Below are 27,199 nucleotides of genomic sequence, written 5' to 3' on the forward strand. Positions count from 1 at the left end.
TCTCTCTGCCACCCAACCACATCAGTGAAGTCATTTACACGAATACGCACGTCGCATTGCACTTGCCGCACCGCACAGAAGGAGCTATTACTTGCTGGCAAGAGGGAGAAGGTGAAGGAGGGGGATTCCACCCGACTGAGTGAACATGATTACCGAAACAAATTATTAAATAAACGCTTGAAAAAAAACGAAAAAAAAAAAACCCCATTAAAAGTGCGCCCCTCAATGATGGCATCCTAGACAGCCGCCTACTCTGCTTACCCCTAGTTCCAGCCCTGATCCCTGCAGTGAGCACCAACAATCTGTTTTTTTGGTGTGCTATTAAAGGGGTTGTTCACCTTCAAAGAACTAGTTGGTTTCGGATAGATCACCAGAAATAACTTTTTCCAATGACTTTCTATTTTCTAAGTGTGACGGTTTTTCTAATATTGAAGTGTAAAGTGTCATTTCTCTCCTTCTGAAGCTGCTCTGGGGGGGGGGTCGCCGATCCTGTAAACTGTTCTAAATGTAGTTGATACATTTCTTATCTTTGTCCCTGGTGAGCAGAATCTCTGGGTTTCATTACAGGCAGCTGTTAGAATTGATACAATTGTTGCTAATACGCTAGAGATGCTGCTGAGAAATGTATCAACTAAATGTTGCAAAATTGTAACAGTTGAGAGTCTGCACCTGAATTACTGAGCTGCCAGACTCAAACACCAGAGACACGAACATTGAACTTTAAACTTCGATTTTGGAGAAAAACCTTAAAAATAAATAATGGAAAGTACCTGAAAAAAGTCTTTATTTCTGGGGAACAATCTAAAAACAACTGAATTGAAAAAAGTGTTTGGAAGGTGAACAATCCTTTTAATGTGGACATGGTCTTGTGGTTTAAAGTGGGTGTGATCTAAAAACAGGGAGTGGCTAATGGCTTCCATTATTGGCCCTCCACCATGTAGATTAGAAACATTTCGGCCCTCTGTACCATATAAATTGGACAGCAATGACATCAGTTATTGAGTTATTGGTAAAAAGAATCAAACAAACACAATATGACATAAAAAAAATGTTTTTTATAAAGCATATACCGACTGCTTAATAAGACAAAGTTCCCCACTATGACATCAGAAAAGTTCTGCATTCCCTAAGAATTCAAATATCAGCAACCCCTTCTGTTTTGAGAAAAATGCTTCTGCAACTCTTTGCTGCTAAACAGGTTCTCAACTCTCATACAGCAAAAAATAATTCATACAGACTTTTTAGCTACTACAAGAAAATGCATTTAGGAGAGCCGTGTGTCTTTTTGTGTATGGAGGAGGGAGAGATCCATCCCTGCTTTTCAGTCTTTCAGACAATGAAGTTTGTGTTTTACTGTTCCCATAATGCTCTTAGACATTTAGGTATCTCAGTAGAAAAAGCAGAGTTGCTATGTTAACAGCCAGCACTTGCAGTATTGGACGGGATGCAGTATTTTCCACCATCATGCTGGTACCTAGGAAAAAAAAGATTGAAAATTTGAAAAGTCAAAAATGTTTTCTGTAGTGATGGGCGAATTTATTCGGCAGGCTCAAATTCATGCCAAATTCCTGTGATTCGCCACTGGCGAATAAATTCAGAAACCGTGAAAATTCACCAACGTCAAAAAAAATGGACGCCGGCGTCCAAAAAGATGCCGGTGTCCATTTTTTTTGACGCCGGCGAATTTTCGGGATTTCCGCTGGCGAATCACGGGAATTGCAATTTTGCCAAAAATGGACCGTTTTGCAAATCTTTCTCCTTTTCACAAATTTCGTGGGAAATTAGTGAATTTTTCGGCAAAGCGAAACGCCCCAAATTCGCCCATCCCTAGTTTTCTGGTTTCGCATATGCTCAAATGATACATTCATGATTCATTTCAGAATGTCATACATGCAAAATTATCAAAAACTGTTGCTCACTGAAATGTGAGCTTTTGGTTAACAATGTAGTAAAATGTGTACAGGTATGGGACCTGTTATACAGAGGGGTTTCTGTATAATGTATTTTTCTGTAATTTGGATCCTCATACCTTTAATCTACTAGAAAATCATGTAAACATTAAATAAACCCAATAGGCTGGTTTTGCTTCCAATAAGTATTCATTATAGCTTAGTTAAGATCGAGTCCAAGGTACCGTTTTATTATTATAGAGAAAAAGGTAATTATTTTTGAAAATTGTAATTATTTATCTAAAAATGCAGTCTATGGTAGAAGGGCTTTCCCTAATTCAGAGCTTTCTGGATAACGGGTTTCCAGATAATGGATCCTATACCTGTAGTAAATATTGCTTTTCAGGCCCCCAGGAATACATTTATACCAACACACTCCAAACAGACATGCCAAAACACTGAAGTTGATATTTATGGGGTGCCGTTTGTCCCAAATACATTCTGTATACAAAACTATCCCTAATACACAGAATTAATGTCGGTCATGTCATCACATCATTTTCAACATCACTGGGTATATCAATTATCACATCCCTTGGGTTTTGGGGACCCAATCCCACCCTCAAGTCAGTGGTTTCCTTCCCCACAAGTCCCAGAACTTTGGAAAGTCAAGTCCCAAAATAGCGGGGTGCAACAGTTTACTCACCACCCCAACTTCATGCACAATGGATTCACCAGCAATAGTGATGGTCACTGGGACTAGCGGGTAGGACCGGATATCCCCATGGATACAAATTACCCGGAGTGATTTGGCTGCACCTCTCCATCTTCTTTCACACTAAGCCTAGGACTCTGTGGGGAACTTTTCCTGGCCGGTGTTGATTTCTCCAGACGTGAAATGGCGAACGGTCGCTGACGGGTGGGAGTAAGTAGTTTCTCGGTAGCCGTGTACCGCTCAACCATCTCGACCAGCTGATCCGCTGTTTTGGGGTCCCCATGACTCACCCAATGCTGTAGGTCAACAGGGAGGGACCAAAGGTACCAATCTGTCACAACTCGCTCCACAATCTGGGGTCCATTCAGATCCGCGGGTTGCAGCCACTTGGTAGCCAAATGGATAAGGTCATGCTTCTGTGACCTAGGCAGTAGGTTGGTATGATATTTCCACCTGTGTACCCTTTGTGCTCTGACTGCAGTGGTTACCCCTAGGTGGGCCAGGATCTCTGCTTTAGCCGATCATAATTCATGGCGTCATCTGGGTTAAGATCATGATATGCCTTCTGTGGATCGCCAGACAGAAATGGAGCTATTAGGCCAGCCCATTTATCTCGAGGCCACCCTTCTCGCTCTGCAGTCCTCTCAAACGTGGTAAGATAGGCCTCCACATCATCCGTGGGACTTAACTTTTGAAGAAAATTGCTTGCCCTGGTGGTTACCTGGTTCCCCAGAGCCACAGCAATGGACTCCCGTCCTGGAGCTGTACAGCCTCAGCCAATGCCTTGGGCAATTGTAGCCTCTTGTAATAAGGTTGCTTGTAAAGTTACAGACTCTTGCAGAGCAAAGAACTGAGCATTTGTGGAGTGCTGTTGAGTCACCATAGCAGGCAGCTGAGCCTCCAGACTCTTTTGCTGAGCAGTCAGAGTATTTTGCTGAGCCTCTGTAGCCTGCTGCTGCACAACCATACTCTGCTGAAGCTGAACTGTAGCCCGAGCAAGTTGCTGCAACAGTTCCTCCATCTTAGCAAAAAGTGGATTACTGGCTCTTTAAATGTCAGTTTTCAGAGAGAGAAAAAAAATTGTCTTTACCCTTCGGTAGTGCCTGCCGCATCCAAGCACCAGTTGTGAAGTTTGGGGGATCACAGTGAGGTTTTTCACCAGACGTGCAGACCACTCCAGATTGAAGGTAAAACAGTCTGTTTATTTTTTCTCGATTCAGGTTTAGGCTTTCAGCAGCAAACAGTTGCACAGAAAACAAAACAGCTTCACTTCAGCAGTATATAAGTCCAAACATAAGAATAGCTTACTTGCCAAACATATGACATCCAGTTTTTAGGGAATGAACTCTCCAGTCTTTTTAGAGAGACAGCATTTTCTGTTCAACCCAGCAGTGAGTTACCACTTGTGAAAAACTTCCACACCTTTCACCTGCTGCTGCTCACCTACATTAAACACCCCTTGGATGTCCAGCCCACCTCTGGCTGGTTAACCCCATGGTGTCTCTTAAAGAGGTAGTTTTAAAACCTAAAGAATGGGGATATATACCGGTCATCTACAATATATTCCCCCAGCTTCTACACATGGTATATAAGTATTTGTGACCATACACAGATAAAAAAAAATATACAAAAGATGTATTTCAATTAAAGAATGAAAACAAAAGCTGGTTAGTGCCCAAAAGGATGTCATTATATCACAAACTCCATTCTGTACATTTTAACAAGCAATCTGTCTCACAAATGTATAACCTCCATGCAATTGATGCACTTATGTGCAAAGTTACTTACAGAATGTATTATGTAAAAGAAACTTGGACATAATATATAATATAATAATATATAATATATATAAACTAACTAGTGCATGTCAAGCTAGATTTAAAGCACTGCGTATCTTGACAGCGCTATATAAATAAATGATGATGAAGATTTGAACGACAAAATAGATATTAGTGACAGTAAGCAAGATTTTATAGTACAGGATTCATTCTTTCCACAAAATGAAAGCTCAGTTTCACAAAACAGATCAAATATCCATTCTGTGAAGCAACACTATCAGTCACATTCCTGAACCAATAAGAACAAAGCTTATTGCCATATAACAAACAAGATGAGAAGTTGCCAGCTCTGCTCCACATGGCTGCATCATCTCTAAGGCATAGTATCTGGCCTGCTATAGAGGGCACCCTCTAATTTCCACTCTGCTGCAAAGTAATAAACATGAACAAACATTTCCTAAAAGGACCGCTGTTAAACACTACAGGTTCATAATTGGAAGTTTTTACAAATGTAATGCTGCACTTATAATGATTGTAGAGAAAGAAAAGTATGCAAAACATAAATATAATCATTTTAGGTGCTAAATAACCTGCTTGTGTGGACATTTTGGTTAAGAGCATTTCTGCTGTTTTGCCATTGCCTTATGATTCATTCCTGTTCCTGTTTCCCTCTTCCTGTCTAAGCTGAGAGCAATAATGGGGCAGGCCACACCTACCTGCCATGTTATAATAAATGTACCAGAAGCAGGGGTGTAACTACAGACCCTGCGGCTACAGGGGGCCAGGAGGTAAAGGTGCCTCATGAGGCCTGGCCTGTGGGGCCCAGTAATATCTAGTTACGCCACTGAGTCCAGAAGTTACTGTGCTTGTCTGGCTGCTTTGCCTGAACTAACACAGCAGAATCATTTAATCCACTACCAGCCAGTTTATCACACATCACACAGCAGCCTAACCCATCATGATAGGCCTAATATCCCTTCAATGAGGTCTGACAAACTCTCAGTCAGTTATAAGTTTTGTATGTGATTGTTAGGCTCCAATGTCTCATCCTAGCTGTAATCTTGCACCATTTAGCTTCTAGCAGTCTCTTAAGAATCTGCTTAGCTATAGCTCAACTACTACATAATAGGTTTAGCCAGAGATGTGGGACTGATCATGTGCACAGATATTATGTATAGTATGATGATAAAGCACTGCGTATCTTGACAGTGCTATATAAATAAATGATGATGATATGTAGGTTATATGAACAGCCACTCCTGAGTACTGTGTGTAGACAAAAGGGGTCATTTAGGCAGGGGCAATTTTAGAGGATCATCATATATTTATATAGAAGCAACAAGCTGCACAATGCTTTACATTCATTTATAACAAAAGGGCTCTAATGATGCTGTCCCCTTACCTGCCCAGTGCTTACCCCTTTCACCAGGGCTAGAACTAAGGGTAGGCAGAAGAGGCACATGCCTAGGGCGCAAATTTGGAGGGGCACCAGGAACAGTACCTCTCTGCGGATTCCCCCTAGTCTGGACCCCCGCCTTCACATGCGCGCGAGCAATCTCAGCACCGTGGGCGCTCATGCTCCTCTACGCATGCGCATGTATGCATCGTCTGTGCGTGCGCTGGTCTGTGCACGCGTATGCAAATGTTTGTGAGCACGCGATTGTTCACCGGCTGGGTTGCTTAGGGTGCTCAGCTGACTTTGCCCGGCACTGCCTTTCACATCAGAGCGGGTTGAGGGGGGCACAACACTGATGCAGAGAGCACAACTGCGCACATGTCACATCAGTAATGACGACACCCAGAATTAGAAAAGAGCAATTGGTTCTGATTACTGTCTGAGCACAAATATAATTGTGCAAATTGTAATGCATTGGATGCAATTGTGTCAGACATCTCACCTGCATTCTGCATTGTGGTTAAAAAAAACATGGCAACTGTGGTCATAAATGACCCAGACACAAATTCTATGTGACTTACCACATTTTGCCGCAAGTGAATTCATTTGCCGGCAAAAAATCCACCACATCAAAAAAAAATTTGCGAGCGTCAAAATTGTTGCGTGCATATACATTTTTGTGTGTCAAAATTATTCAGATGCCAATTGACTTTAATGAATTTGGACCAAATAGTTGCAGGTATAAAAATTGTAGCTCGCGTCAAAATTATTTTGATGCCCAATGTGTTTCGTGAATTTTTCTCAGTTTCGCGAATTTCGTGGCACAGATTCGCCCATCGCTAATTAGGGATGTTGTATAAGTAATGCTGGCAAATCTGAACTGCACAGATCCTTGCCCAGCAGCAATCCATGTGCATGTCATACAATAGTATAATTAGAAAAATAGTATTTTCCTTCAGAATTTTTCAACGAGACTGTGCTGCTGAACTCCATCTGCCAGTGGGTCATTCAGCTGCCTTACTGAGCCACATATGCCAGATTAATCCATATGGGAAACATTCACACATGGGTAGTCTCTGCTCATTCACAAACTCTTACACTGCATTTGAAAAAGCTGCCATAGTGATAAAATCTGGTTTAATGGATTGATAATCTGGTATATGTGGCTATACAAAACTTATAACTGACTCTGAGAGTTTGTCAGACCTCATTGAAGGGATATTAGGCCTATTATAATGGTGGGCTGCTGTGTGATGTGTGATAAACTGTCTGGTAGTGGATTAAATGATTCTGCTGTTAGTTCAGGCAAAACAGCCAGACAAGCATAGTAACTTCTCGACTCAGTGGGGTAACTAAATATTACTGGGCCCCACAGCAAATAATTTTTCAGGCCCCCAAAATGTTTAGAGGTTGACTTGTTTTACCAATATTTATTGAAACTGTATATGAACTAGGGCCTCATGGGGCCCCTATACCTCCTGCCCCCCCCTGCAGCTGCAGGGTCTACTTCCTCTGCAGTTACACCCCTGCTTCTGTTACATTTATTACAACATGGCAGGTAGGTGCCCCATTATTGCTCTCAGCTTAGACAGGAAGAGGGAAACAGGAACAGGAATGAATCATAAGACAATGGCAAAACAGCAGGAATGCCCTTAACCAAAATGGCCACACAAGCAGGTTACTACAATACGAATAGCCATATCAACTTAAATTATGATATTTATGTTTTGCATACTTTCTTTTCTCAAGTGCAACATTATATTTCTCAGCCATTTGTAAAAACTTCCAATTATGAACCTGTAGTATTTAACAGCAGCCCTTTTAGGAAATGTTTGTTCATTTTTATTACTATGCAGCAGAGGGGACATTAGAGGGCGCCCTCTATAGCAGGCGAGATACTATGCCTTAGGGATGATGCAGCCATGTGGAGCAGAGCTGGCAACTTCTCATCTTGTTTGTTAGGAATGTTCAGGAATATGACTGACAGTATTGCTTTACAGAATGGATATTATATCTGTTTTGTGAAACTGAGCTTTCATTTTGTGGAAAAAAATGAATCCTGTACTATAAAATCTTGCTTTCTGTCACAAATATGTATTTTGTCATTCAAATCTAGCTTGACGTGCACTAAGGGTTGCCACCAGGCCTGGACTGACAATCTGTCGTGGGGCGGGCAATTGCCCGAAGGGCCGCTCCATCTATTTGTGAAATGGGCCGCTTTGTGTAGTTATCGCAGGTGGCTTGGACAGGGTTAAAGACAACAGAACGCAAGCTAGTTACTGCCCCTGCTCTCAGGCCCGGATTTGTGGAAAGGCCACCTAGGCCCGGGCCTAGGGCGGCAGGATTTTAGGGGGGCGGCATGCTGCCCAACCACACCCACATTGCTTCAAAAACACTGGGGATGCGCAGGAGATACAATCTCCATGAAGATTTGCACCAATAAAGGGAAGGGGACAGGGGCGCCCGCTATGTAAATCCAGCCCTGCCTGCTCTGCTTCTACTTTCTTACACTGAACAACCTTCCATTCCTCCCTCTCTCCTATTATTGGCCATCAGTCAGGGAAAGACCAACGAACCACGCCCTCTCATTGGTCAGCAGACGGGCTGGGCGTTGATCAATCAGCAAGGGTGATGTGACTGTTCCTGCCCTGTTTTATGAAGCAAGAATCTCCAGGTAGAGGGGGAGAGAGACGGGGTGGGGGCGTGTGTGGGTGCCTGCAGTGCCGGCAATCGGGCCCCATGCACATGGGGGCCGCACCAAGGACAAGCTTATTGGTAAGACTGGCCCTGGTACTTACCTCCCTCACCAAATGTTCCCTGGCTTTGCGTGCACTAATACTGATCTGAACCGATCACTTTCTTCAGAAAGAGCCCACCCCCAGGGCTGTGTCTGTTTTCCTTTTTTTTCTCTCTGTCCGGATTGCTTTCTGACTTTAGCAGACTGAGGGGGGTGGGGGTTTGAGCAAGTGTGGGGTGGAGAGCTGGGACTGGGAGAACGAGGGTTCCTTATGTGAAGCTGGGTGCCCTGAGCTATGGGACATGACAACCAATTGCAGACAGGGTGAAAAAGCCACCAGTGTACATCTGCTGTGTTGTCCAGTACTCTAACAGGCAGAATGCATGGCAAACTCTAGTGCTGCAGATCCCCCCCCCCCCGACTATCAGTGCACAAAGAATGCTGGCCAAGGATACAAATCACGTTTATTATACTGCCTTGTGATTTTTTTACCCTTTCCTTGTTAGCAAAAATTGCATTTGTGTCATTCTATTATGAATCTGATGTGATTTCTGGAGTGTGTTGTTTGGGTTGTATGAATTAAATTGCTTCAGTGTCTTTTTTTCTCAGAATGATGAGATTTGTGCTTTAGGAACCGCTAAAAGAAATATTCAGCTATTTGTACATTAATATATCTCCCATAGTGGCCATAGTCAAAGCACAATTCAGCAGGAACAGCCCTTAAGTTTGCTCATAGTCTGTACAGAGAGATCCCATAAAACTATGGCAGCATAGGTATTCCCTGTACTAAGCACAATTCAGCAGGAACAGCCCCTAAGTTTGCTCATAGTCTGTACAGAGAGATCCCATAAAACTATGGCAGCATAGGTATTCCCTGTACTAAGCACAATTCAGCAGGAACAGTCCCTAAATTTGCTCATAGACTGTACAGAGAGATGCCACAAAACCATGCTAACATAGGTATTCCCCTGTACTATTTACCATACAAAAGGAAGGTTTTAGGGTAGCTCTTTAAAAATGCACTTGGTTACATATATTGTGAAAATGAATTAATCTGCTGTGTATGCAGTTGAACTCTAGAAAAATAAATTAGTGAGTAATTATCATGGGACAGAGGGTAAGACAGTCACTATTCGTCACCCAGCCCTGGAACCCTGTGCCAGATGGCAAAACTCCATTTAGGGGGCAATGCCAAAATGGTTCTAATTGGGCCCCACAGTTGGTAAGACCAGCCCTGTGTGTGTGCGCGCAAAACTATAGGATACTCTTTCTTGTCTAGTTTGAGGAAGGTAGTCTGTTACCTCATCAACTCAAAAATCACTGGTGTCGCTTTATTTGCCCTACAGGTTGTTTAAATTAAACCATATATCCTATCTATGCTTTGCCTCTAGCACCTTGCCTTTAATAAATACACTGAGGCTGATTTACTAACAGATGCTAAATTGCACAAGAGTGGTTCCCGAAAACAGAAATTTGGACCTTTACTTTAATTTTCAAGCCATTGAATGATTTATATAGGCAACTGCACTGATGAATTATAGCATCTATGCCAGTATATCACAGTTATTTAGAGGATCATTTGCATACATGGATGGTGAACAGACACACAAAGTGAACCCCAATATATATGTTTTAACCCAATATATAAGCATCTGAGTACAAGAGTATTGTGTATTTACATGTGGGCTGCTTTGATTTTTTTTGCCCGGGCTGATTTTTACTCCCAGTCCGGCTCTGGTTGCCACCTTTTCAGGAAAAAAATACCGGCCTTCCTATATATTTATCTTTTTTCCCTATTAATAACATTGGGATCAACCATCATTTTTACTGGCCAGGCCGGTAAAATACCGGCCAGGTGACAACCGTAGTTAGTTACACTATTATATATTATATCCAAGTTTTTTTTTTACATAATTCATTCTATAAGTAACTTTGCACATAAGTGCGTCCGTTACATGGAGGTTATACATTTGTGTGACAGATTGCCTGTTAAAATGTACATAATGGAGTTTGTGATATAATGACATCCTTTTGTCAGATTTTGTTTTCATTCTTTAATAGAAATAAGTCTTTTGTATGTTTTTTTATCTGTGTATGGTCACAAATACTTATATACCATGAGAGACATTAATTCTGTGTATTAGGGATAGTTTTGTATACAAAATGTATTTGGGACAAACGGCACCCCATAGATATTGTCTGTGTTTATACTCACCATGGTATTCACAGAAAAAAATAACATTTAGGGGGTTATTTATCAAAGGTCAAATGTTAGTTTTTTTATACTTCAAATGAACTAGAATGAACTCACAACTCGAATGGTTTCTAATTTAAGAAAAAACTTGATTCAGCGAGTTCAGGGTTAACAACCCGAAAACTCAAATTGCTAGAGTTTTCAGCGGGAAAAAACTATCAGTATATAATACAATTAAAAAAAAAAAATAGTTTTTTCTCTTTTTACACACCAATGTTGATGTTATTTCGCCACTTTTTTATCACCATTTAATAAATCTGCCCCTAAGTATTCTTAATTAGTAGGCTAGCCAACCATATAAATAAATTGATTACAGAAAACCCAGCAGATTATCTTTATTACTATAGTCTACTTTCTTTGAGGGCAAAGAGCTCACCCAAAGCCATTTGTCTTTTCCTAGGTGGATCAGTCTCATAGGGACATACCTACCCTCTAAGATTTTCCCACATTATATGACACAGTACATACACTAGATAGCTGCTACATTAGATAGCTTTAAGAAGGGTTTGGGTGGCTTTTTAGCAAGTCAGGGAATACAGGGTTTGGAAGATAGCTCATAGTACAAGTTCATCCAGGGACTAGTCCGATTGCCATTTTGGAGTTAGGAAGAATTTTCTTCCCCCTCTGAGACAAATTGGAGAGGCTTCAGATGGGGTTTTTTTGCCTTCCTGTGGATCAACTGGCAGGCAGGTTAAAAAAAGTTTAAAGGTTTAACTTGATGGATGTGGATGGATGAATTTCCAGTTTAAAAAATGGAAATTTGTCTCTTAAAGGCACCAGGAGCGGCTTTTTGCCGCCCCTGGAAACCTAGCTTGCGCTGTAGTCTGAGGTGAGCGCCTCAGCTCACCTCATTGGCGGATCGCACCTGTGGACGTGTGTCTTTTTTCAAGCTAATGTAGGGACCTTAAGGGTTAATTGCCCCTTTAGTTGGAGCCTCATGGTATATACAGGGTTTCCTAAGAGGCAGAGCCCTTGTGATTGGTGCAAAGGCAGCGACAAGGTGTCGCTGTGCAACAATATAAAAGGAGATGCCATGTGCTCAGTCAGCCAATACAGGATTATAGTTACAGATTACAGATTGCTGCAGAACCTTGTTTCACTGTGGAGATAGTGAATCCTATTCAGCAAAATGTAGGCAAAAGGGAGTTCGATAGGCCTGCCAAGGCTGGGCAGGATCCTCCAGTGACTGAAACAGTGGTGGAACTACCAGGGGAGCAGGGGGTGCAATTGGGCCAGGGCCCGCACCCCCTCAGGGCCCCCCGGCAGCTCACGCACTGTTGATTTCGGCCCAATTTTGGGTAATAAAAAAAACTGGTACGGAGGGGGGCGGGGGCCCGGGGTCACGTCCCGCACCAGGGCCCGCCCCCCTCCAGTTACGTTACTGTACTGAAAGCTCAACCAAGGAGGGTTTGGATTTTCGGATTTGTATGTTCACACTATTTAGGGTGTTGAAAGCTGCAGTTCAGCAATGGATGTCGGGAGAGTTCATGCTATAGACAGTGTCGGGACCAAATACCCAAAGGATTCAAGCCTTGTTATTTGCTCGACTGGGAGAGTCTGGAGCCTATAAAGAGATCATCGCCGTGTCAGCTCTGTGTGAGACTACCCGTTTGTGGGACTCCTTTGGGGTGAGTGTTACCTGAGGGAAGGGGTAGGAAAGTATAAGGATCCAGCAATCTCCTGTTTGGAGAAACAGGCTGTTTGTGGGAGCAAATACCTTCCAGCGCTACCTAGGACTGGTACTCTTTTAGGGACAAGGGAGACTCTTGAGCTGCCAAAATTGAGTTGCGGGACTTTTCCTGGCATGGAATTACCAGGACTGGACTGCTACAGGTTCCTAGGGTAGTGGGTCATGCTTTGAATGCATTTATGTGTATAATTTTACAGTTTACTTGTAAATTGCACTTCTTTGTATAAAGTTTATATTTTTATATAATAAAGTGTGTGATTGATCTAATGGGACTATCCTCAGGTGTATTCCGGGACCCCATTAGGTGGAGGCACCGCCAGAGAGGAGTTTCCCAGTACCTTTCACTTAGCAAAGGGGACTCAGGACCTGCATCGGTAAGAATTATGTGATGTACCACCTTGGCAACAACAAAACTGACTGTAGACTTGGAGATTACTGCAGCCCTGGATGTTTTTGCCCATCCATGAATACATCAAAGCTTGGGATATGGTTTAAATGTTGTTGATTTTAAAAAGTGGATTCCATTCCTTAAACCATATCCCAAGTCCACCAGTGACAACTTGTCTGAGCTGAGCCATGAGTACATGTACAGTCTTGTAACACTGAGTTCTGTATAATGTAGAAAAACAACTGAGAAAGGGAGGAGTCTGTTATGCACAATTTAACCCTTTAAGTGCCAGTAGAATTTCACATTTTGGTTACGCGAAATGCCAGCCGTTTTTAAGCATTTTGTACTTGTTCAGATTAACAAGGTTTTATTGTAGGAAAACCTCCACGAAACTAGGAAAATTATATATTGTTTTTTTTGTTACAAATTGGGCTTCGACATGCAAGTGGAATTTTGTGACTTTTCAGGAGATTTAATGTATATTTTGGGTGAAATATGTAAAAAAAAATAAAATTGTTAAAGTGTGTATATCTTGAGTTTTTTTTCCACAGAAAAGTTAATTTTACATGAATTTTTTTTCTGTTTCTAAAAGCCCAGATCCTGCCAAGTCCAACGATACCAAATATGTATCAGTAACCCACTTTCTTTGTCCAGGAGTAACCCCCAAACTAAAACAGCAGTTTGTATAATTTTACATCAGAACAAAGTAGAGAGGCACACGTGACAGTTGATGCTGCATAACTTATATGTAAATCTAACTTATCCCTTCATGTTTGGTATTTTTAGAAACTACAGACCTTCAGGTTTCTAGGGGTGCTGTAGTTTTCACTCAAAATTTAAACACATTTTACCAGTGCATCATGATATTTAGAGCTTTTTTGTTGCATTTTTAGTTTTTTTCTAAAATGCAAACTAAGACGCAGGACCAAATGTAAATCTGACAAAATAACACCGTTCTAAATGCTATAACTACAGACAATTTGAAAGACAAACTTCTTTTGAATAAAACGATACCCCATATGTATGGATACACATAGAGACGCAGCCCCCAAACACCCCAAAACAGGAGCAACGCATAAGGGCAATTGCAGTTGAAAATCTGGGGGCTGCTCTCTATGTGTACTACTTGAAGTTCTTCAGTCTAAACACCCCCAAACTGTGAAATAACCCCCACAAACCATATATTTCCGAAAAGTACACTTCTTCAGCTATTCAAAGATGCCATTCTTGCTTTTCTACACGGAAAATTGTGGGTGCAGTCATTCGTAGAAGTCAGCGATTTGGTCTGAAATAAATGAAAAAAGAGTTCCAAAGTTAGATTTCTCCCTAAGTTTCCATGGCAACTAACAAAAACCTGCTCAATAACAATCTGCAGGTTCCCCTGAATAGAATGATACCCCATATGTATGGATACACATAGAGACGCAGCCCCCAAACACCCTAAAACAGGAGCAACGCATAAGGGCAATTGCAGTTGAAACTCTGGGGGCTGCGCTCTATGTGTACTACTTGTAGTTTTTCAGTCTAAACACCCCCCAAACTTTGAAATAACCCCTACAAACCATATATGTCCAAAAAGTATACTTCTTCAGTTATTCAAAGATGCCATTCTCGCTTTTCTACATGGAGAATTGTGGCCGCAGTCATTCTTAGAAGTCAGCGATTTGGTGTGAAATAAAGGAAAAAAGAGTTCCAAAGTTAGATTTCTCCCTAAGTTTCCATGGCAACTAAAAAAACACCTGCTCAATGACAATCTGAAAGTTCCTCTGAATAGAACAATACCCCATATGTATGGCTAAACATAGAGACGTAGCCCCCAAACACCCCAAAACAGGAGCAACGCATAAGGGCAATTGCAGTTGAAAATCTGGGGGCTGCTCTCTATGTTTACTACTTGCAGTTTTTCAGTCTAAACAACCCCCAAACTGTGAAATAACCCCCACACACCATATATGTCCGTAAAGTACACTTCTTCACCTATTCAAAGATGCCATTCTTGCTTTTCTACATGGAGGATTGTGTCCGCAGTCGTTCGTAGAAGTCAGCGATTTGGTCTGAAATAAAGGAAAAAAGAGTTACAAAGTTCGATTTCTCCCTAAGTTTCCATGGCAACTAAAAAAAACCTGCTCAATAACAATCTGCAAGTTCCCCTGAATAGAACGATACTCCATATGTATGGATACACATAGAGACGCAGCCACGAACACCTCAAAACAGGCACAATGCATAATATTGGGGCTGCGAATTTATGTGCAGTTCTCAACACTTTTCATTCTAAACTGCCCCTTACCTGTGAAATAACCCCCACAAGCCATCTATTTCCTAAAAGTACACTTCTTCAGCTTTTCAAAGATGCCATTCTTTCTTTTCTATACAGAGAATTGTGGCTGCAGTTCTTTGTAGAAGACAGCGATTTGGTCTGAAATAAAGGAAAAAAGAGTTCCAAAATTAGATTTCTCCCTAAGTTTCCATAACAACTAACAAAAACCTGCTCAATGACAATCTGCAAGTTCCCCTGAATAAAACGATACGCGGATAATTGTGGCCACAATCCTTTGTAGAACTCAGTGCTTTGGTCTGAAATAAAGGAAAAGACAATTTACAAAGTTAGATTTATACCCAATAATTTTGGGACTACTCTTATGGATCTGCATCTGGGCCCCACTACCCCAAAAATATATTTCACTCACCCTTTTCGATTTAGTGGAGCGTCTGAGTTTCATCTGTCCTGTTGTGCAACAATACCAATTTATTTGCTTCTTCCTACACTTTCACCAATGACAAAATCTGTACCACATTTGCAAATATATTTACCAACAGAATCCATAGTACATTTGACCCATAAATTATGCAAGTGTCCTAAGAAGTGCACACCAGAAGTTTGTAAAAAAGCTGGTGCCCTACTGGTGGCAGACATGGCACGTGATCAAAGTACTATTCCTATTCAGAGAGCCACTGCAACTTGTCTAACCTAAATACTGCATAAATATTCAATGTGCGCTACAATTACAAAAAAAAAATGGATTGTTCCAACCACAACTTTTCAGGAAAAAAATTCTGAATGCCTACACTATAAACAATTCTAAATGGAAGACCATAGTGTTCCGCCACCCTGTGCTCAAAAACCTTTATTATACAAGAAAACTGAAGACATACTACCCACAAATCCAGAGATGCCTAAATCTACAAAAACAAATGCAAATGTTGCCCAGAAATACAGACAAAACTATAGATAAATGCGCTGATAGAGGAGCTTTTGAGGTGCCAGTAAAAAAAAAAGACTTGTGGCATCAGCATTAGAGATGCACATCATCCCATGTATTCATCACGCACCACAAGTTCTATCGTGCGCCCTCTCGACCAACCAGCACCTCAGTTTGCTATAGCACCAGCGCAATACAAATGCTATCCATAAAACTACAGCTGGCCTAAAGCACCATAGCTCAACACAAAAGCTGAATGCATAGACTAAGAACAAACCTACATACAATTGTTTTTACTGCTACACTGCACAAAAAAAATTGCTCACCCTGTGCCAAATTCTACACCATAAATGAAAGATCACTACTATACAGAAAAAACACTGCCAACTTTTGCCTCGTCAAACTTTTTTTATTACCAATATCTATAACCTAGTTATAAGCCAAGTAGGTACCTGCCAAAATGTTAAATTTCAATGGGGGGCTTGAATCTGAAAAACCACTGCACAAAACAAAAGAAAGGCACATCATTTTGCCAGCACAAATAACCAGTTATTGCTAGCTCATGCATAAAAACCTAGAGCGTGAAATGTTAGATCTCGATGGGGGGCTTGAATCCAAAAAACCACTGCACAAAACACACAAAAGCGCATCATTCTGCCAGCACACCTAACCAGTTATTGCTAGTGTGTGCATAAAAACCTAGAGCGTAAAATGTTAGATCTCAATATGGGGCTTGAACCTGAAAATAAAGAACAAAGAAGGACCGCTACTGCTCACTGCTCTTGCCTATATCCAGGTGCTCAGTCAAACAGTGTCCCCACTGTGGACGCTACAAAACTCGACAGACAGACGGCACTTCTGGAATAGGTTTATTGGGGTTGCTGCTGTAAAAACTTAACACGTTTTGGGAGTAGATCCCTTAGTCATAGGACCTATGACTAAGGGATCTACTCCCGAAATGCGTTAGGTTTTTACAGCAACAACCCCAATAAACCTATTCCAGAAGTGCCGTCTGTCTGTCGAGTCTTGAACCTGAAAAACCACTGCACAAAATACAAAAGAAAAAGCACATAGTTTTGCCAGCACACCTAACCAGTTATTGCTAGCGTGTGCATAGACACCTAGCGTGTGAAATGTTATATCTCAAAAGGGGATTGAACCTGAAAAACCACTGCACAATCACAACTTCAAAAAAACACGAAATAAAAAGCATCACTTTGCCAGCACACCTACTGCTAGCATGTGCATAAAAACAGAGCATGCCAAGTTTACTACACAGATTTACTAAATCCTTTTACCACCAACAAACCCAGAGAACCCTAACCTACCAACACAACTCAAGTCCTCTCGTAGTTCTACCACAGTGTGGTACACCTCAAAACAGGGTTGGAAACACAAAGCAGGCTTGCTAGGACACTTGGGACAAAAATATCGCACATCTTTTCGAACATCCCTGGAACGACAAACCTTACAAGTTCTCTGGGCATATCTTTTATTAGGAGTTGGTGGAATTTGTGCAATGAAATGCTTACCCACCATTCGGGCAACATTGTCATTGCCAGGCATTTCTGGAACCTCCTGTACATCACCAAACAAAAGGGCAGGGAGCAGTTGCAGCAGATAATTGTATAAAGACAATTTTCGGCCTGGTACTGCCGCCTTGTAAACGACATAGGAATTATAAAGGGCCATTTGAATCATGTAAATTGCTGCTTTTTTGTACCAGGCCCTGGTTTTTCTGGTGGCGTCATAGTAAGTTTGAATTTGGTATGTTTTATCAACGCCACCCATAGTGGCTTTGATTTTGCGAGCCTGCCACGTCTGTGTTGGACAACTACACTCTCATTGTAGATTGTAGTAAGCATACAAACATTTTTTGTGTCTGCAAATTTTAGTGCCAGGAGCTCATCACTTCTAAAAGCATATACTTCTCCACGTTTTAATTTCTTTTGCACCAGTTCCTTAGGCAGTCCTTTGCGGTTTTGCCTAATGGTGCCACAGGCTGGGGTGTCCAACCAGTAAAGGGTTCTAAATAAGGGGATGCTAGTGTAAAAGTTATCCACGTATAAGTGGTAACCTCGGCCCAACAGTGGAGATATGAGCTCCCAGACAATTTTACCACAGGCAGTCAAATCAAGGGGACAACCGGGGGGGTCCAAATTAGTGTCCTTTCCCTCATAGAACATGAAAGAATTAGTATAGCCCGTGCTGCTTTCGCAGAGTTTGTAAAATTTCATCCCATAGCGAGAACGCTTACTAGGGATGTATTGGCGGAATCTTAGGCGCCCTTTGAAGAGCAAAAGGGACTCGTCCACACATATATTTTGGGAGGGGATGTAGACCTCTGCGAAGCGCTGAGACAGGCTATCTATAAGGGGCCTCAATTTGTAAAGCCTGTCGTGACCGGGCTCATTAGGGGGAACAGCCGCTGCATTGTTGCTAAAATGAAGAAACCGCAGTAAAATTTGGTAGCGGTTTCTTGGCATAACGGCTGAAAAAAGAGGGATGGAAAGGACTGTAGTGGTATCCCAGTATGAAGCTAAGGTATTGCGTTCTACGAGTCCCATTGCCAGGAATCTTTTGATTTCATTTACAGTAGTGGGATACCCTGGTAAAGGGTGGCTGGCAAGATACTGCTCAGCGTTTAAATTTGTGTAATGGACCATGTCCTGTAGGATGGCCTCTGTGATAAAAAGATTGAAGAAATCTATGATTTGAAAGTTAGTGGTGTCCACCTTGACGCCCGCGACTGCAGTGAATGGGGGAATTTCGGGGGCATAATTACAGGGAGGCCCCCACATAGGCGCTCCAACTGCTGCATCATCACTACCCTCACCCTCTTCTACCTCCATGGGTGCATCTGGCACACTGCCACCAGCCTCTGCCTCTTCCTCTGCTTCAGCAGTAAGCATACCGCCACTACTAGCCTCTGCGCTAATAGTGCTGCTATCACCAATCTCTGATTCCTCACTAGAGTCATCAGATGGGACATACTCAGAATCGGAATTTCTAAATTCCTCTGAGTAGGAGTCCTCGCAATACCTAGCCGCTTCCTCAGCGGTATAACACCGTTTGGCCATTGTGCAAGAAATTTACAGACAACTACAAAGCTAAGAATCAATAGGCAAGTCAAACAAATAAAAAAAAAAAAAAAGCTAATACAATCATCCACAAGAAAAAAAAAAAAAGCAAGCCAGCAAGATGACTGAGACTCCTGCTAATATAAACAACCAGAAGAAAAAAAAAGCAAGGCTGCAAGATATGACCAACAGTTAACCCCTGCTAACAGAAACAACCAGAAGAAAAAAAAAAGAAAGCCAGCAAGATGACTGAGACCCTTGCTAATATAAACAACCAGAAGAAAAAAAAAGCAAGGCTGCAAGATATGACCAACAGTTAACCCCTGCTAACAGAAACAACCAGAAGAAAAAAAAAAAGAAAGCCAGCAAGATGACTGAGACTCCTGCTAATATAAACAACCAGAAGAAAAAAAAGCAAGGCTGCAAGATATGACCAACAGTTAACCCCTGCTAACAGAAACAACCAGAAGAAAAAAAAAAAAGAAAGCCAGCAAGATGACTGAGACCCCTGCTAATATAAACAACCAGAAGAAAAAAAAAAAAAGCAAGGCTGCAAGATATGACCAACAGTAAACCCCTGCTAACAGAAACAACCAGAAGAAAAAAAAGCAAGGCAGCAAGATATGACCAACAGTTAACCCCTGCTAATATAAACAACCAGAAGAAAAAAAAAGCAAGGCTGCAAGATATGACCAACAGTTAACCCCTGCTAACAGAATCAACCAGAAGAAAAAAAAAAAAAAAGAGGCAGCAAGATATGACCCCTAGCAGTTAACCCCTGCTAATACAAACAAGCAGAAGGAAAAAAACTTGAGCTTGAACAAATGAACCCTTATGGAATGCTATGGAATAAAGATATGGCACAGTTTACAATCCACGTAATCCCTGACTTTCTGGAACAATCACCTAAATCAGAAAATATAATAAGACCACTAAATGGTGTCACAGCAAAGGGAACTTTCTTTTAGGGGCACTAAACAAGCAAAAAAGTGTGCAATAAACAGTGCAAAGAAAACTCCTGAAAAAATCACTAAAATGCAACACTTACTCAAAGCAATAAAAGAACAGCGAATACACTAAAATCAGCGGTCAAGGGTCCTAGATTCACTAGTGTCCTACAAAGGGAACTTTTTCGGGGGAACTAAGCAAGCAGTAAAAACAGCTAAAGCAATAAAAAAAACTGTTATTGGAGTGAAATTGGTGGTCAGAACTATAGATCCACCAGCGTCACTGCAAATGGAAAGTTTTTTGGGGAACTAAACTAGCAGCAAAGAAAAATGCAAAGGGTAAACGTAATAAAACCACCAAAAGCAATACAATGAACAGTTATTTGGGTAGGGGGAAACTTTTCTAGGAAACTAAACCAGCAGTAAAGAAAAATATAAAGAATAAACGTAATAAAATCACTAAAAGCAATAAAATGAAGTCATTGGAGTGAAATTGGTGGTCAGAAATCTAGATCCACCAGCGTCACTGCAAACAGAACTTTTCTACGGATGAGAACAAAACAAGTAATAGTGCAATAAAATCACAAACCAATGATGAAAATGTCCAAAAAACAGTAAAATGCAATCAAATCAGAGCAGAAATAAAGTTTGAGCAACAAATAAAGACAAATGACTAAAGAAAGCAAAGTAAACAATAAGTAGAGATAAAAAGTAAGAAAGTAAGTGTGTAAGTGTGAATGTGTGTGTGAGTGTGTGAGTGTGTGAGTGTGTGAGTGTGAGCTTGGCAAAGTTGCCTGTAAGTGTGCTAAGGCCAAAGACAGAAGAAAAAAAAAAGATTTTTTTTTAGAGAGAATATGTAAAATAAAGGGTGTAGAGAGGTGCAGTTCAGCTCACAATAATGAATACAGGCAATCCAGGCGACCAATCCAGCGATCAAAGCTCAGACAGGCAGCAGGGGAACTCCAGCAACCACAAGTGCGCAGCAAGAGGGAAGGTGTGTCAATTGGGGGGAGTAATTTATAGGGGGGGCAGTGGAGACGTCATCAGTGTGCTCCTCGTTGTCTCCACTGCTCCCATTGGCTGCCTGGGACGATCGCCGAAGGGATCCGGTAAGGTGACCGCCTCTGCTCGTTGCCTAGGGGGATCTGTGACGGTTAGAAGCGATGCGCCGGTTTTCTGTGCGCATCGCTTGCTGGCCTGGGGGAAATGCTGCAGAACGTAGAATCTACGTTCTGTGGCATTTCAAGTTACTTTGCTACAGAACGTAGATTCTACTTTCTGTGGCACTTAAAGGGTTAAAATTGTCAGGACTTATTGACTTTCAATCTCTGGACTGTTGGACTGTTGTTGTAGTTACCAACTGAGCCAATTAGTCTGATTAGCTACCCACCTTGTTAACTCCATGTTTTTATTGTCTTTCAATTGAGGGTTTATTTAAGCATGACTCAGGGGGGCAGCTACATCCGCAACATTATGATGTCATTGACATTATATCCTGTATTCCAAAAAAGTCATAAAAAAAGACAAAACGCTGGAGTTTTTTCATATTCTAATGTGGGATTATGTTTACAAGTTGTAATTTACACTTTTTTTTAACCATTTGAAGCTCATGCCACATTTGATTTACAGTAGGCTTATGTCTAGGACAATGGAGGGTGTCTATTGTCTTTATTTTACTTCCTTGGACATTTTTATTAATAAATTGCCACTTCCAGCAATAAAAATGTCCCTAATAAATACATACATATTACCTTTATGTACCCACCATATTTAAATTGAAGTAATCATATGTTAACAAATTTTCGCTAGGAAGAATGTAATGCTAGAGAAAATTCACTAAGAAACTTTCGCATGGAAACTTTTTCACTGGTGAAAGTACGCCAGTGTTAATTTGAAGAGACAAAGTATTGCATTTTGATAAATACGCATATCTGCCACAAAGTAACATCTGACATAGTTGCGCGAAGTCTGGTGAAGTTTCCCAAAGTGTAAATTTGCACGTGTCACGGCCGGCACCCGATACCAGAACAAATGCCAAGCACCCTGGTCTCGGCTCGGCTTCACCAGTAGTGTGACCACCGTTGGGCTTCGGGAGGAGCCCTCAGCTTACTTGGGTGCCACCTGGACTTAACGAGGGGTGCAAGGCGAGATGTTCTGGCTGGCAAAGGGGCACGGCTGTTTAGCAGAGTCTTTAGGCCGAAGGTCACGGTACAAAAGGTCAAGGCAAGCGGATGGTCAGACAGGCTGGATCGAGGCAGGCGGATAACAGAATCGTCAGGAAGGCAAAGGGTCAAAACCAGGTGATCAATCAGATGGGTTGAGGCAGAATCGGAGTCAAATAACAGGCAGAGGTCAAACCGGAACGTCAAACAGGAGGATTAAGCAGAGTCAAGGTCGGTTTCAGGCAAGGGTCAGGTTCCAGAGATCAGAATAGTCAAACAGGCAGGCAAAGGGTCAAAACAGATAATCAGGAACAGATTCACACAGAATAGCAACAGCTAAAGCACCAGGAACAAATCCTATCACGGGCAATCTAAAATTACAAACTGTCCCTTTAAATACATTCAAAACTCGCGCCATTGCGCGCTGACGTCACACGTCAGCACGCCTGCGCCTTTAAGACGCGGACGGAAGCGGGGCGCGCGCCGTAGGCGCAGAAGATCCCTGCGGGCGTCCCCGCTTGGAGTGCGACGAGCATCCCCGTCGCACTCCACAACCCCTACCGGGGTAAGTTATTACATTACCCCCCTCTCTAGGGGGGGCCACTGGACCCCCAGGCTTACCAGGAAATTTGGTGTGAAATTGTTTCCTGAGGCGATCAGCCTTGATGTCTTCAACTGAGACCCAAGAGTTCTCCTCAGGACCAAAGCCCTTCCACCTAGTAAGGTATTGTAGCTTACCTCGCACAAGGCGGGAGTTGCGGAACTCCTGGATCTCATATTCAGGCTGACCTTAAACCAACACTGGGGGAGGAACAGACAAGTGACGAACATTAGTGGCAGGCTTTAAGAGAGAAACATGGAAGGAGTTAGAAATTTTAAAATTAGCGGGTAATTGAAGACGTACAGAGGATGGATTGATTATAGCAATGATGGGGTATGGACCAATGAACCTGGGACCCAATTTGGGAGAGGGGACCTTCAGCTTGATGTTTTTTGTAGACAACCATACCAAGTCCCCCACCTTGTACTTGGGTGCTTCCCTACGGAATTTATCAGCAGCTTTTTTCTGAGCTAGGGAAGCTGCGGACAAAGAGTTGTGTACCCGAGACCAAATTTCAGAAAATTTAACGACAGAGGAATTGGTAGAAGGTACAGGGGAATTAGAGCCAGAAAAAGAAAATGCTTTGGGATGTAACCCGTAGACAATAAAGAAGGGAGACTCTCCTGAGGAGGAATGGGTAGCATTATTGTATGCAAATTCTGCCCAGGGTAACAGTTCGGACCATGTAGACTGATTATCAGACACATAGCATCTAAGGTATTGTTCAAGGGACTGGTTTACCCTTTCAGTTTGACCATTCGTTTGGGGGTGATATGCAGTGGAAAAGGATAATTCAATCCCTACTAAAGAACAGAAAGCACGCCAAAACTTCGAAACGAACTGGACCCCCCTGTCAGAAACAATATTCTCAGGAAAACCATGTAACTTAAAAATGTGAGTAATGAATAGATCAGCCAAGGTTTTAGCAGAAGGGAGGTGTGGAAGGGGAATAAAATGGCCCATCTTACTGAACCTATCCACCACCACCCAAATCACAGTCTTCCCTTGGGAAGGGGGCAAATCTACAATGAAGTCCATCGAAAGATGGGACCAAGGTTTCTCAGGAATTGGCAATGGATTTAACAGACCTTGAGATAACTGACGAGAGGATTTAGATCTTTGACAGACTGGACAGGAGTTGACAAAAAATTTTGTGTCCCGTTTGAAAGAAGGCCACCAAACATGACGGGACAGTAGAGAAACAGTTTTAGTAACTCCTGAGTGCCCCGCCATTTTAGAATCATGAACCTCCTTCAAAACTTGCTCCCTAAGCTCCTCAGGAACAAACCATCTCCCAGGGGAGTATCGGTAGGAGCAGATGTTTGTAAGGGAAGTAATAGGGAGGAAAGATCGGATTCTAAAGTGGCTAAAATTAATTCTTTGGGGATGATGGGAGTACACTCACTAGAGTCGGAGGGGAAAGATTCAAAACTCCTAGAGAGTGCATCCGCCTTGGTATTTTTGGAACCAGGCCTGAAAGTTAAAACAAAATTAAACCTTGAGAAGAATAAGGCCCATCTGGCTTGCCTAGAATTTAGGCGATTAGCGGATTCAATATAAAGTAAATTCTTATGATCAGTATAGACCGTCACCACATGTTTTGCACCCTCTAGGAGATGCCGCCATTCCTCAAAGGCCAATTTGACAGCCAACAATTCCCTGTTCCCTATGTCGTAATTTACCTCTGCAGGTAAAAACTTCTTAGAGAAAAAGGCACAGGGATGCAATTTGTTGGAAATCGGATGCCTTTGGGAAAGGACTGCCCCCGCTCCCACCTCAGAAGCATCAACCTCTACAATGAAAGGAAGAGCGGGATCAGGGTGTTGAAGAATAGGGGCAGAACAGAACTCTCTTTTGAGGGTTTCAAAGGCGTGTAAGGCTTCAGGAGGCCAAATACTGGGATCAGCGCCCTTCTTGGTTAAACTTGTGATGGGGGCTACAATAAGAGAAAAATTCTTAATAAATTGACGATAGTAATTGGCAAAACCAAGAAATCTTTGAACAGCACGTAACGAAAGGGGTTGGGCCCAATCCAGGACAGCTCTCACCTTGCCTGGATCCATTTCTAGACACTTGTTGGAAATAATAAACCCCAAAAACTGAACAGAAGAAACCTCAAAGGTACATTTCTCTAGTTTTGCATAAAGATTATTCTCCCTTAGCCTACGTAAGACTTCGCAAACATGATTACGGTGTTCGTTTAGATTGGAAGAAAAAATAAGAATATCGTCAAGGTAGACCACTACGAATACCCCCAGCAGATCTCGAAAGATGTCATTGACAAATTCTTGAAAAACTGCGGGGGCGTTACAGAGCCCAAAGGGCATTACTAAGTATTCGTAGTGGCCATCCCTGGTGTTAAATGCTGTTTTCCACTCATCCCCCTCTCTAATACGAATGAGATTGTAAGCACCTCTAAGATCAAGCTTGGTATAGACTTGGGCACCTTTAACCTGGTCAAATAGCTCAGAAATTAGAGGAAGGGGGTAGTGGTTCTTAATGGTGATTTTATTTAAACCCCTGTAATCTATACAAGGGCGAAGACCACCGTCTTTCTTACCCACAAAGAAAAACCCAGCACCGGCAGGAGAATTAGAGGGTCGGATGAAACCTCTCTCAAGGTTTTCTTCAATATAGTCCCTCATTGCTTGGGCTTCAGGTAAAGAAAGAGGATACGTACGACCACGAGGAGGAGTGGAACCTGGAACTAGGTCAATGGGACAATCATACTGTCTATGTGGGGGTAAGGTTTCAGCAGCCCTTTTGGAAAAAACATCGGCATATGCCGAATAGGCTGCAGGTAAACCCTCAATTGAGGTAGTTGCTATTGTTGGAGGAATACATACGCCCCCACAATCTGAACCCCACTGAGAAATCTCCCCCGTAACCCAATCAATATGAGGATTATGAGCCTGGAGCCAGGGTAACCCCAAGATAAGAGGAGAAGAGGCACCTTCAATAAGAAAAAGGGCTATCTCCTCACTGTGAGAATCATTAATACACAATGTACTAGGGGTCTTTTATCCACCGCTAAAATTCTCATGGGGGTACACAGAGGGACCAGAGGAATACCATGTTTGGCTGCGAAAGCAGTATCCAAAAAATTACCCTCCGCCCCAGAGTCCACAAAAGCGGACAAATTAACAGAACCCGTAGGCCAAGACAATTTAACTGGTAATAAAACCTTGGAGGCAGATTGGGGAGAGGAAACGCCTGCACCCAAATGGAGCTCCCCTTCTCCATTTAGGCTTGGGCGTTTCCCGGCCTCTTAGTACACTGATTAAGGAAATGACCCTTTTCCCCACAGTAAATACAGAAAACCTTGGGAACGCCTGCGTGCCTTTTCCTCAGGAGATAAGTGGGATAGGCCTAACTGCATAGGCTCATCCTGAGGTAAAGACACAGATGGGTTAGATACCTTAACATTAGTGACACCAGAATAAGAAGAAGAAGTCCCCCTTTCACCCCTTCTCTCTCTTTGTCTCCTATCTATCTGGATGGCGAAAGACATGAGGTCATCCAGATTGGAAGATAGGGGGAAATTTACCAGACTGTCTTTGACAGGATCTGACAGCCCTATACGGAACTGACTACGTAGAGCCATATCGTTCCACCCGGTGTCTACTGCCCACCGGCGGAACTCAGTGCAGTACACCTCCGCATCCCGTTTCCCCTGGCGCAACTTACGAATCGTGGTATCGGCCGAAGAGGCGCGATCCGGGTCATCGTAGAGTATGGCCATGGTCTCGAAGAAAGTATCTAAGGAGAAACGGGCTGGATCAGAGGCGGGCAGTCTAAGAGCCCAAATTTGGGGATCACCCTGTAATAGAGTCATAACGAACCTTACTTTCTCCTCACCTGTTGGAAAGGAGTGAGGGAAGAAACCCAGGTATAATTTACATGCCTCTTTAAAGACAAAAAATGTTGCTCTATCCCCACTGAACTTATCAGGGAATGCAATTTTGGGTTCCTGGGGTCTAGCAGAATCACCCCAAACAGCAGAAGAACCCTCAGGGGAAGAGACAACTGGTCTGATTGGCTGCTGCGAAGTTTCAAGCTTGCGGGTCAGATTGTGAAACCCCTGAAGCAAATAGTTTTGCTTCTGCTCATGGTCCTCCATGCGCTGTAGCAGGGCAGTAAGGAGCACTTCAGTGGTAGTTGGAGGAGGTGAAACGGAAGCAGCAGCAGAAGCACCGTCTAGACTTTCGTCCTCCATGGCCCGTGATAATGTCACGGCCGGCACCCGATACCAGAACAAATGCCAAGCACCCTGGTCTCGGCTCGGCTTCACCAGTAGTGTGACCACCGTTGGGCTTCGGGAGGAGCCCTCAGCTTACTTGGGTGCCACCTGGACTTAAC

The 27,199-nt window shown here is 42.5% G+C and overlaps 1 protein-coding gene across 1 annotated transcript in view; it reads right to left on the reverse strand.

The window, feature by feature from the left end:
- Positions 1-1,035: 1,035 nt before the first annotated feature.
- The window catches only part of LOC108708146 (contactin-2), a 352,213-nt gene continuing 326,049 nt past the window's right edge, over positions 1,036-27,199 (reverse strand). Inside the window, exon 23 of the mRNA XM_018246539.2 lies at positions 1,036-1,474. Coding sequence (XP_018102028.2) covers positions 1,371-1,474 — 104 coding nt within the window. The 3' untranslated portion in view covers positions 1,036-1,370. The remainder of the gene's footprint in view (positions 1,475-27,199) is intronic.

This window comes from Xenopus laevis, chromosome 2L, assembly GCF_017654675.1.
Source record: "Xenopus laevis strain J_2021 chromosome 2L, Xenopus_laevis_v10.1, whole genome shotgun sequence".
In the NCBI taxonomy this organism is placed as follows: domain Eukaryota; kingdom Metazoa; phylum Chordata; class Amphibia; order Anura; family Pipidae; genus Xenopus; species Xenopus laevis.